Raw genomic sequence first — 12,954 nt, 5'->3', positions numbered from 1 at the left:
TCCTCCAGGTTTATCCACATTATCACAAATTATGGGATTTCCTTCCTTTTAGAGACTGCATAATATTCCATTGTAATTCTTATATCACACTTTCTTTATCCATTCCTTTATTGATAGACACTTAGGTTGACCCCATATCATAGCTATTGTGAACAATGGTGCAATGAACAGTATCTCTCTGACATACTGATGAAATGAAATATCCAGTAGTGGGATTGCTGAATCACATAGTAGTTTCTATTTTTTGTTTTTTGAGGAACCTCAATATTATTTTCCATAGCAACTGTATTATATTGCATTTCCACCAAAAGTACATAAAATTCCTATTTCCTAACATCCTGCACATTTTTTTCTTTTTATAACAGCCATTCTAATGGGTGTGAGGCAATATCTCATTGTGGTTTACATTTCATTTCTGATTAGTGATACTGGGCTTTTTTTTTTTTTTTCATGTACCTGTTTTCTATTTGTATGTCTTCTTTAGAGAAGTGACTATTTTAAATTTTGTCCATTTTAAAATCATTTTAAATGTTCTTTTTTCTTGACTTATTTTTACTTCCTTATATGTAGTCAGTGTGCTATATAATCATGTTTTATATACATGAATATACAATGGTGGTTCCCTAATATTATAACAGAGCTGAAAAATTCCTATCACTTAGTGAACATGCAGCTGAAAAAAGAGGCAGGAGATAAGAAACTGCAGAAGAAAAAGAACCACTTCCCAGAAAATTCACTGAGAAGGGGGAAGTGTTTGCAGACCTCAATAAGCTTTCTTAAAAAGTCTGAAAACATGAACCACAACCCCCAGAGGTTTGCATTAATAGGGAGTGATCTTTGTGGTATGTTATCTGCTTATGAGAAAAATCTATGATGGAAAAAAGAAGCAAATAAAGAAAACCACCATGGACATATTTTCAAAAAGAGTACATCTTCTCTCTCAAGAAGAGCCTCAGGTGGGTCCTTCAGGAGGGTTCCAGAAGGGGGCATTGCTATCATAGAAGAAAACAGCTCCATGTTGTGTGACTGCCCCTGAAGATCTTCCCAAGAGACAAGACGTGGAGGTGAAGGGCAGTGACACTGATTTGACCTTGTGACACTGATTTGACCTTGTGTGGGCCTGGGCTAATATGCGTATGTATGTTTGGCTTAGTTTTTAATAAAAAAAAAAAAAATTTTAAGTAAAAAATCTTAAAATATTTTTAAAAAATCAGATAAAAGCTTATAGAATAAGGACATAAATAAAATATTTTTATACCGCTGTACAGTGTGTTCATATTTTAAGTTTTATTACAAAAGAGCAAAAGAGTTTCAAAATGAAAAGTTTATAAAAGTTACAGTATGCTAAAATTAATTTATTGAAAAAAGAACTTTGTAAATTAGCATAAGAGTGTTTATAAAGTCAGCAGTAACTTGCAGTCATGTTTTAGGCCTTCATTTCATGCAATTCATTCATTCTGACTCACCCAGACCTGCAAGTCTTATTCATGGTAGATGCATTCATTATAGTAGTGTATCATTTAAAATCTTTTTTTTACTGTACCTTTTGTGTGTGTGTGTGTGTATTTAGAACATTTAGAATGTTTAGGTGCACACTTGCCTTTGTACTAACAGTATTCTGTACAGTATATGCCATGCAGGTTTATAGCCTCGGAGTAACGTCTGTACAATACAGCCTAGGTGTGTAGTAGGCCATTCCTTCTAGGTTTGCGTGGGTACACCCTGCATTGTGACAAAATTGTCAGAAAATACATATCTTAGAACACATCTCTATCAGTAAGTAACATATGACTGTATTTTGGATGTAGGTCAAATGTAGGGTTTGCAAATATTTTCTCCCATTGTGTAGGTTGCCTCTCTGTATTGATTGTGCAGAAATTTTGGTTTGCTCTAACTTCAGGTGTCTATTTTTTATTTTTTGCCTGTACTTTAAGGATCATCCAAAAAGATTCTCAGACTAATGGCATGGAGTTTTTCTCCTGTTTTTTAATTTTTGGTTGATTCATTATGATTACACATAATAGTAGAATTTGTTGTTACATATTCAGACACGCATTCAATATAACAATACAATTTGGTCAATGTTTTAGTCAATGACACGTCCTCTTCTCTTCCTTCCTTTCTCTCCCCATGAATCCTTTCAGTAGTTTCAAAATTTCAGATTTTAAATTTAATTCTTTAATTCATTTTGAGTTGAGTTTTGTGTGTCATGTGAGACTAAAGTCTAATTATATTCTTCTGCGTGTGGATATCTCCAGTTTCTTTGAAGACACCATCCTTTTCCTATTGTGTTTTCTTGGCACCTTTCTAGAAAATCAGTTGGCCATAAATACTCAAGATCTGTATTTCTTGACTTCATGTTCTGTTCATTAGCATTATGTGTCTTTTTTTTTTTTTCCCTAGTACCCTATTGTTTTGATTACTATAGATTTATAGTATATTGTGAAGTCAGGTACTATGATGTCGCTAGCTTTGCTCTTTTTGCTCAAGATTGCTTTGTCTACTTGGGATCTTTTGTGGTTCCATATGAATTTTAACATTTTTTTCTATTGTTTTAAAAAAAGTCAATAGAATTTTGATAGGGATTGCATTGAATCTCTATAGAGATACTACTTTGGGTATTTGGATACCTCAGCAATATTCATTCTCCCAGTTCAGGAACAGGAGGTATCTACTTGTCTCATCTCCAGTTTCTTTCATCAGTATTTTTTAATTTTCAGCATAAAGATCTTTCATTCCCTTGGATAAATTTATTCCTAAGTACTTTTGGGGGACGGGTATTATAATGGGATTCTTTCTTTTTCACATTGTTTGTTGGAAGTGCATATAGAAACACTACTGATTTTTTATGTTGATTTTTGTATCCTGAAATTTTACCAAATTTGTTCATTACCTCTAAATTTTTAGGTAAAGTCTTTAGTGTTTTCTATGTATAAGATCATGTTGCTAGCAATGGTGACAATTTAACCTCTTCCTTTCCAATTTTTAATTTCTTTCTCTTCAGTAACTGTTCTGTCTATAATTTCCAGTATTATTTTGAATAGAAGGGGTTCAAGTGGGCATCCTTGTACTGTTCCTGATGGTCAACACTGTCTTACTAAGCACTTGGGTGTTGTCATTCCTGCTTCACTGTGGGCCATACTTTGATAATAAGTATTAGACAGAACCTGGCTTTCCTTTTGGTGAATCAACTGGAATCAATTTAAGAACTGATTAGTTAAGAGCTGGTTAATGCAAATTTTTCTTTGCATTATTACTAGTTTAATTATGTGTATGTTATTAGTAATTGAAATATGGTTATTAATGAGTAATGCTGAGATAGAAACCTAATAATTAATAGTAATACTATTAGTATAGTAATCAATTTGCATTAGCAATTAGTAATTAATTAGTATTAGTATTAGTAATTAATTAGTAATAGGGAAACATATGATAATCCAACACAGGAGCAGGCTTTGCCTTGGTAATTAGCACACCATACCCGTGGTTTTGTAGCTCTCAACTATTATTGGACTCCTTTTCTGTGTTCTTTAGTGCAAGAAAAACTGTAGATCAATTCATTACTTTTAGTACTTTTAACCCCTTTTTAGCCTCTTGGAAATGAACGAGTCTAGTTAGTATTTCTCCTTCTGAAACAGGCCTTTGTACCTGATTTCAGTCCCACATAGATGTTACAGGGGCCTAATTTGGGGAACTCTTTTCTTCTGTAGGCTGGTGGGGAAAAATTCTTGTGAGTCTTAAATTTATCCTGATTGTGACAATGAGAAATTGATTTCTCATTTTCTGTATCAGACAGACAGAAATGTCTCATTTCTCATTGTCTGTCTCAGATACAGATTTTCATACCTTGGAAAATAACACAAAATTAAATACTTCACATAGGATAACTACTTTTTTTTTTTTTTTTGGTCAAATAATAGGAAGGAGTTCCATTTAGATGGGAGCTTATCTCTAAGGCTCGTTAAATATATTTAGAGAATGCCTTTGACTTTATAATATTGAATTTTTGTCTTATTTATCATTTGGTTTTTCTTACTTACTTATGCATTTGTCTCTACTCTCCAGAGTAACCCTTCTGTTGTTGGTGCCCATTTTGATATAAAAGCTAAAAACCCATTCATTAAAGTTTGATGTAGCAAGCATTTGAGGGAGGTAGAAAAATGGGACATTTATATTTATAATAATAATAATTAAAAAACCTAAGTAGGAACCATATAATGTTTGCTCATTTTTAAGTCATTTAAAAGTTCAACAAATAATGCTGTACATATTGGATGTACATTTATGCAGTCAGGGGAAAGCTATACTTCCACTAAATGTTTTTTTCATTAACTTTTCTGATGTTATAAATTTCCATTAATTTTTAGTCTGAAAATTACATAGTGACATTTATATAAAATAAGAGCAGATGTTAATTTAAAACATATGCCATACTGATAGCGCATGTTTTAAAATTGCTTTGGCAGGATCTACTAACATATTGGCACATTCTCTTCATGGGGTCCCTCACGTAGTAACTGCAACTTTGCACATTATAATGGGTAAGAATTCTTCCAAAGAAGTTTGTTTCATAAGGAAGTTTTTATTTATATAAGAAACAGTATTTTATTTCTGCCAGATGTATCTAAAGAATGGCAAGTCCTTTGTCTTTCAAAGCAGAGAAATGTTTGACTGAAACCCAGAAGTCACTTAGGCAAGGCTTCACTATTTGGATTACTTATTCCAAATATTGTTTTGTAGAGTAGTAAATGAAGCTTTACTATAAGCTGTATAGAAAACATACTATAATAATGTTCAAAACCACAACTTTATAACCAGATCAAGAAAAATCTATGGACATTATTTGGGTATATAACATAGACTGTTGTTTTACTGAACCAAGATTCTAGGACTAGGATTATGTTAGAAGAAAAAAAATTATGAGAAGAATATTGTAACCAGAACACAACTGTAGTCTATTAATCATCCCAATTTTGAAACATTTTATTTTAGAAATATGCAATGCAAAACTAAGGTCAAATCTAAATTTACTTTGTGTATCTACTTCAACATCACTTCCTTAGCCACATTTCATCTGAAATTTTAATGAGTTGCAAATTTTACCGCATTAGGTTTTTCACTTAGAATTTCAAAAAGTTACAAATGATGTTTATAGTAGTAGGTAAAGAGAGATGAAGAGAAAACAAGGGTATTCATTGTGGTGTACAGTACCTTGAGATACTATCCCATAGAAAAATAAATGTGGTCTCTGATGTTTGCTGTTTTGATAACTAGACGGACTTCATTCACTGACTAATATTCAATACAAATATTCAGGGCACATTCAGCCAGTTGATATCTGCACCTTCAGTACCACTGGCAAGCTTCTTCGCTTTGGGTTTTCAGCCATGTTTGGCTTTGGTGGAAGAACTTTGGCTCTGGCAGAAAAATATCGATGGATGTCCCCTAACCAACGGAGAGATTTTGCTGTAATAAAGGCACTGACAAAGCTTGAGTAAGTGTTTTTCTTAAACCAAGAATTTTGTTTCCTAGTGTCAATGACTACTAATAACAAATCTTGTTATTTTAGGCCAGAGGATTGTGAAATATCATTTTTACCACTTAACAGCTCTCAGGATGATCCAAAATTGTAAGTTAAAACTCAATGTAATAACATATCTTTCTTTAAAGCATAAAATATTTTGAAATAATCTACTAGACTTGTGATCTTAGATTATTATTCTTATATACTAAGAGTCAAGAGTATAGAATCATAGACTTCTACATGTTCTAGTAAGCATGTAGTTTGACTTCTGTCTTCAGAAACAGTCATGCGTTCCTTCATTTATTCACTCAACAGCTGTTTGAGTGCCTACTGTATACTAGATATTTTGGATATATTTATGATCTCAAACCCAAACAAAACCCACAATTTTGCCTCTCATAAGAATTTTAGTCTAGTGTGGAAAACAAATATTAATCAAAGTCAAACTGAGGAAGTGTTCTACTCATTAAAACAATTGAAAATTGTTTTTCCTTACAATACACTTCTACCATTAGATGGATTAGCACATTATCAACATTATCATGTTGGCAGGACAAAATTGGTCACATATTTTTACTCACTATTTAAGAAAAATCTTTCTTTTCATTTTTGTTTTTTGGGTACTGGGGATTGAACTCAGGGTCACTCAACCACTGAGCCACATCCCCAGCCCTATTTTGTATTTTATTTAGACAGGGTCTCACTGAGTTGCTTAGTGCCTCGCTTTTGCTGAGGCTGGCTTTAAACTCCTAATCCTCCTGCCTAGCCTCCCAAGCTGCTAAGATCACAGGCGTGTAGCACCATGCTCAGCTTAAGAAAATCTTAAATAAATGCAATGATGGGTTCTCTAATTTTCTCGTACCTAATGGGTGCCATGTACATGTGTGTATGACATGGTTTTGTCTGTTCTCTTTCAGGAGGGCACAGGGATCACTCAAATCTGGTAAGTCCAAGAGCACCTCCTTGTGACCTGAGCCAGGTTGTATTGGCATTGTGCTCTGGTGAGGAAAGTAACCAATCACATTTTTTGCCTTTAGACTATAATGATCAATGGCAAACAATCCAGGGTCAGTTCTTGAATGTCAGCATTATGGCAATTCCCTGCCTGTGTTCAGTGGCACCCAGAGGCTTGGCACCTAATACCAGGTTAGTAAGTATTTTAGAAAATATTTTTAGTTGTTGATGGACACAATACCTTTATTTATTTTTCATGCGGTGCTGAGGTTTTAACCCAGGGCCTCACAAAGTGCTAGGCAAATGCTTTACCACTGAGCTACAACCCCAGCCCTAGTAAACATTTTTATTGAGTCATTGATATTCTTTTTATAAACCCATTTTTTTCTTTCATAATACCCAGTTTACCCTTGGCTATCTAGAAACTTCCTAATAGGTATCTCTCTTAGCATAGTATTAGAGTTTTTGAAGGATTTGTCATCACAGTAGGTTGAGAAAAGCTGTTGAACTGAAAATTTGCCAGATAACCATTGACCTTTTATTATCACTGAGGCTAAAATCATATTTCTTAGGTTATCTTGACTTAATTTTGTTATTTTGTGCCTACCCTTCTTGCTTTGTTTATTTGTGTTTATTTACTGGTTGGTGAAAACATTACATTTTAATGTTTCTTGTGAATGTATCTTCATATTTTAATGCAAACAGAAATATCCTTAAAAATATGTGCTTTTTTTGAAACTTTAAAGGAAACACTTCAATTCTTCTTAAGACAAACTGTGGGGCATAGGATTCCACTATGCGCATTTTCAGTTAAATAAATTTTGAGACATTTTATAAATCTCATCCACAGAGTGTAGACATTACTGTTCTTACATATTTTTTGAGCCTCTGTCCATTATGAGTCTGAAAATATCTTTTCCAAATCTAATCCCAATCCTATATAGAAAAAAGGATCATGACTGTTGTAAAATAAGGTTGTGTTAGTTTGAAATTGCTGTGACAAAATACCTGAGAAGATCAACTTAAAAGAGAAAAGATTTATTTTGGTTCATGAATTCAGTACACGATTGACTGGCTCCATTCCTGTGGGCTTGTGGTAAGGCTGAGCATTGTGGTGGAGAGGGAGTAGTAGAGGAAAGCTTCTCACCTCATAGTGGCCAGGAAGGCGAGAGAGAGGAGAGGGGGTAGGGGACAATACATACTCTTTCAAAGCATGCTTCTGGTGGCCTACTTCCTTTAACTTGGCCACACTGTCTACAGTTTCCACCATCTCCCTGTAGTCTATTCAATTATGAACCCATCAGTGGATTAATCCTTAGATGAAATCAGAGCTCTTGTGATCTAGTCACCTCCCAAAGCCTCTGAACATTGCTGAGTTAAGGACCAAGCCTTCAATGCGTGGGACTTTGGGAGATATTCCACATCTAAACTATAACAACATCAATTATAGATTTCCCCTGTAAGTGAGATGAAAGGATTACTTCTGTACTTTGGCAGTTTATGACATTTTAATGATTAGTTTCAACTTCCCTATAAAATATTTAACCAGAACAATTAACATCTAGAAAAGGGAGTGATTTTAAAATTCTTCCTTGGTAATTGTTATAAAGGTAATAAACATGGAAGTATCCGATGTTAGAGAAAAAAAGAAAAGCTAACAATTTTAACAATAAAAACCCAGATGGCAAGGTTCACATTAAGTATGTCTAGTGCTGAAACTTGGAAGGAGGATTCTGAAGCTTGTGTGATTCAAAAATTGAGCTTGGTTGTTTCTTCTCCACACCCTCAGAAATCCTAGATGGCTGTATGCTTCCCAAATGTAGTTTCCTTTGCTGGACACAAAGATGTGGTCAGCTGGCCCAGGAGCTGCATCCTGCAGGCCTTGAGACAGTGGGTGTCTAATCTCACTAGCTCAAGGACTTCCAAGGGAGGTAGTCCTGCTGCTTTGGGAGCAATTGATTCATATCTCTTTCAAAGCAACTCCATAAATGTTCAGCTTGCCTGGGTCTCCACCGCTGAACCTCCTGGTTTAATCAGTATTGCTGAGCTTTTCAAAGGATGACTAATTATAGATTTCTTCTATGGCTTATAGTCAAAACATGCCTGTTTTTCTAAAGGCCTTTAGACCAGGCCTCGGTGACGGAAGATGTCAGAGATACAGCTTCTGAATGATTCAGGATAATCGAACAGAGCTCCTACTTTCAGCTTTTTTTCTCCCTACGATAAAATATAATATACTGCAAAATAACCTCAGTGCAAATTGTTGATAGGAAGTAATTTTCTTCTACATATTCTAAGAATAAATGCATTAATATATGTGAGACATTTGGAACAGTGCCAGGCACATTGAGCATGTTTCAATTACTAGTAAATATTGAAAAGCAGACATAGGTAATACTTTTCACGTTTATGAAATTACACAATTAAAAAAACAAAGGTATGCAATAACAGTACCCTGAACATTTTCTGAAGGCAGAGAGGTGGCACAACAGCTAGAAGGAACACTGAACTCTGGCAATTAAGAGCTCTGGGGCTGGTGATCATTTCGTTTTTCTCTTTGTCTTTGAGCAAATCATTTACACTCTTGTGATCTTTTTCTTCTACATAAAATGAGTAAACAATGAGATAATCTCTAAGGCCCCTTACAGCTCTAACCTGAGCTTTCATAGATTTAAAGAGCTGTTTTTCATGTCACTATTCTTGGGATAACTTCATGTTCGCACTGAAATCAGGCTTGAAGTCATTTGCATGGATTCTGCAAACTGCTTTCTTAAGCTAATGCATTTGTGCGTGACTGTTCTGGCACTAAATCACACCTCTGAATTTCCAGTCTATCATATTGGATGGAACTGTTGGGCAAGATTAAAATGCTCAGTCATTTAACTGAACATGTGTGGCACAGTTGCTCACTCCATTTCATCCACCCTGGACCACTTTGATTTATTTCATTTCCTATGTCACTTAGACCTTCTGCCCATAAATAAATATTTAAATCACACTTTAGATTTTAGAAAATGTTGAGCTATGTGTATACCATTTGTACATGTTAACTATTTTATAATACATCTTTTAGATAATTACAGTGGATTTTAAATTGTGTCTTTATATGTGAACAGGATGCATGATGATTTGTTTTTTAAAGAGCCCTGATGTAAGAGCTTGCTGTGAAGGAAGCAAATGCTTTAGTAAAACTAATTTGAAAACCTGCATCATTTGAACAATAACACAGCAAGATATGACTTAAAAGTTTTAGGTAAATTTAATATGTTGATGGTTAAGCTATCTTGCCCAATATTTGTAGTAAACATTATATTTGTTATAAGAAATGATATGGAGTGGTTTCTGATGAAGTCTCTTAATAAACTTCTTAATGTCAAATGCAAATGTTTAATTTCAGAATAAATAATGGAAGTATGGCTCTTATAATTGCACGGAACACTTCTCGGCCACAATTTATAAAACACCTGAAAAGATATGCCACCATAAAAAATCAGGTATGGTACATTCTTTTTGTTACTTATTTGAAAAGCTATTAATCATGGAGTAAATGATGCTAAAGAGTTGACATCAAGCCTTGCCTCATAAGGCTTTATTTTCTTTTGAATACATTAATCTTTTTTCTTCAATCTGCATTTCACCCAAATTTTGAAAAGCATCCACTGGTCTTAATATAAACTGAATTTTTAGAGATATGGGTTACACATTTTTTTGCACAAAGAAAAAATAGAAAACGTTCTGTTATATTGAAATGTGAAACAAATTAAGAATATAATCACACATTTGGGCTGTTCTTCAGAGTGAAAAGTAGTGAAATCCGAAGTTTCATCAACATTCTTAATTTTACAGTAGCAGGTTCTCTAAAGTTATGCTCTGAATTTTTCTGACATTTATTTGCAGATCCACCTATAGTCACTGGTTAAACTTAGATTTCCAAATATGTTTCACAATATACCACTTTTATACAGAAATTATTTTATTCAAAACAAGAATGCATAGAGATATATATTTCCATTTAAGTGATTAACTTCGAAGAGACAGTAGCCATATTATTTCTCCAGATATTTAGACCCAGTATGAATCTTGAGGTACACAGGCGTGGTTGTAAAACCCTATCCCACAGTCTTGCACATTCTTAAAGGTATGAAAATGGGGTTTAGATATAGTGGGGAAAGAACAAAGATGGAAAGGATGTAGTAAATCCAGCCAATGACCACCTGCAGAATCTTGCTTCCAGCCATTGTGGGCTTCCCTTCTTGCCCTGTAACTTCAAACTTCCGTAGGTAGTCCTCAAGCAGTGAGTTTCCTTCTATCTGTTCAATTGTTGGAGAAACATATTAAGTAACCAACTGAACACATTAGGAAATTCAAATATAATCACACTTTCCTTAAATATAAATCTCTAAGAAGACAAAGTAGGCAAGTGGATATAGTGTTGGTTGTAAGCCTAAGTAATAGATGTGTGTCTAGGAGAAATATGTGGATTTAATGATTTTTCTGAAGAAAGCATACCTTTTCATATTTTACTAATTTTTAACAATTTATTGCACTTATTTTATTTATTTTTGTTTTATTTTTTTTCAATAAAAGCATTTATTTTTTTTAAATTTTTAATTTTAATTAAAAATTATAAATTTACATAGGGCAATGTTGTTTGATTCATTTTGTTATTTTTTCCCCTTCCCCTCCCACCCCTCTTTTCCCCCTATACATTCCTTTCTTCCTCATTCTTACCACCCTCCTTATCCCTAACCCTAAACTTAACCCTAACCCTAACACTAACCCCTCCTAACCCCCACCCCAGTATGTCCTCATCCACTTATCAGCGAGATCATTCGTCCTTTAGTTTTTTGAGATTGGCTTATCTCACTTAGCATGATACCCTCCAATTTCATCCATTTGCCTGCAAATGCCATAATTTTATCATTCTTCATGGCGGAGTAATATTCCATTGTATATATATATGCCACAGTTTCTTTATCCATTCATCAACTGAAGGGCATCTGGGTTGGTTCCACAATCTGGCTATAGTGAATTGAGCAGCTATGAACATTGATGTGGCTGTATCTCTGTAGTATGCTGATTTTAAGTCCTTTGGGTATAGGCCAAGGAGTGGGATAGCTGGGTCAAATGGTGGTTCTATTCCAAGCTTTCTGAGGAATCTCCATACTGCTTTCCAGAGTGGCTGCACTAGTTTGCAACCCCACCAGCAATGTATGAGTGTACCTTTTTCCCCACATCCTCGCCAACACCTATTGTTGCTTATGTTCTTGATAATCGCTATTCTAATTGGGGTGAGATAAAATCTTAGGGTAGTTTTGATTTGCATTTCTCTTATTACTAGAGATGTTGAACATTTTTTCATATATCTGTTGATTGCTTGTACATCTTCTTCTGTGAAGTGTCTGTTCATTTCCTTAGCCCATTTGTTGATTGGATTATTTGTATTCTTGGTATAGAGTTTTTTGAGTTCTTTATAGATTCGGGATATTAGCGCTCTATCTGAAGTATGATTGGCAAAGATATTCTCCCACTCTGTAGGCTCTCTCTTCACATTACTGATTGTTTCCTTTGCTGAGAGAAAGCTTTTTAGTTTGAATCTATCCGAGTTGTTGATTCTTGCTTTTATTTCTTGGGCTATGGGAGTCCTGTTAAGGAAGTCTGCTCCTAAGCCAACAAGTTGAAGGTTTGGGCCTATTTTTCCTTCTATAAGATGCAGGGTCTCTGGTCTAATTCCGAGTTCCTTGATCCATTGTGAGTTGAGCTTTGTGCAGGGTGAGAGATAAGGGTTTAATTTCATTCTGTTGCATATGGTTTTCCAGTTTTCCCAGCACCATTTGTTAAAGAGGCTATCTTTTCTCCATTGCATATTTTTGGCCCCTTTGTCTAGTATGAGAAAATTGTATTTATTTGGGTTTGTGTCCGTGTCCTCTATTCTGTACCATTGATCTACCTGTCTATTTTGGTACCAATACCATGCCGTTTTTGTTACCATAGCTTTGTAATAGAGTTGAAGATCTGGTATTGCGATACCACCTGCTTCGCTCTTTCTACTGAGGATTGCTTTAGCTATTCTGGGTTTCTTATTCTTCCAGATGAATTTCATAATTGCTTGCTCTATTTCTGTAAGGTACATCATTGGGATTTTAATTGGAATTGCATTGAATCTATATAGCACTTTTGGTAGTATGGCCATTTTGACAATATTAATTCTTCCTATCCATGAACATGGGAGATCTTTCCATCTTCTAAGGTTTTCTTTAATTTCTTTCTTTAGTGTTCTGTAGTTCTCATTGTAGAGGTCTTTAACCTCTTTTGTGAGATTGATTCCCAAGTATTTTATTTTTTTTGATGCTATTGTGAATGGGGTAGTTTTCCTAATTTCTCTTTCTGAAGATTCATCACTTATGTATAAAAATGCATTGGATTTATGAACATTGATCTTGTAACCTGCTACTTTACTGAATTCACTTATGAGT

At 34.4% G+C, this 12,954-nt stretch overlaps 1 protein-coding gene across 3 annotated transcripts in view; it reads left to right on the top strand.

Annotated features, from left to right (window-relative positions):
- The window catches only part of CERKL (CERK like autophagy regulator), a 139,688-nt gene that overhangs the window by 93,265 nt on the left and 33,469 nt on the right, over positions 1-12,954 (top strand). For all 3 annotated transcript variants that reach the window (XM_079134557.1, XM_079134558.1, XM_079134556.1), the window contains 6 exons: positions 4,467-4,541; positions 5,317-5,494; positions 5,570-5,629; positions 6,442-6,467; positions 6,562-6,670; positions 9,876-9,972. In XM_079134557.1, the coding sequence (XP_078990683.1) occupies positions 4,467-4,541; positions 5,317-5,494; positions 5,570-5,629; positions 6,442-6,467; positions 6,562-6,670; positions 9,876-9,972 (545 nt within the window). The remainder of the gene's footprint in view (positions 1-4,466; positions 4,542-5,316; positions 5,495-5,569; positions 5,630-6,441; positions 6,468-6,561; positions 6,671-9,875; positions 9,973-12,954) is intronic.

Source organism: Sciurus vulgaris (genome assembly GCF_902686455.1).
Source record: "Sciurus vulgaris genome assembly, chromosome: 3".
Lineage (NCBI taxonomy): Eukaryota > Metazoa > Chordata > Mammalia > Rodentia > Sciuridae > Sciurus > Sciurus vulgaris.
This window is presented reverse-complemented; position numbering and strand designations above follow the sequence as displayed.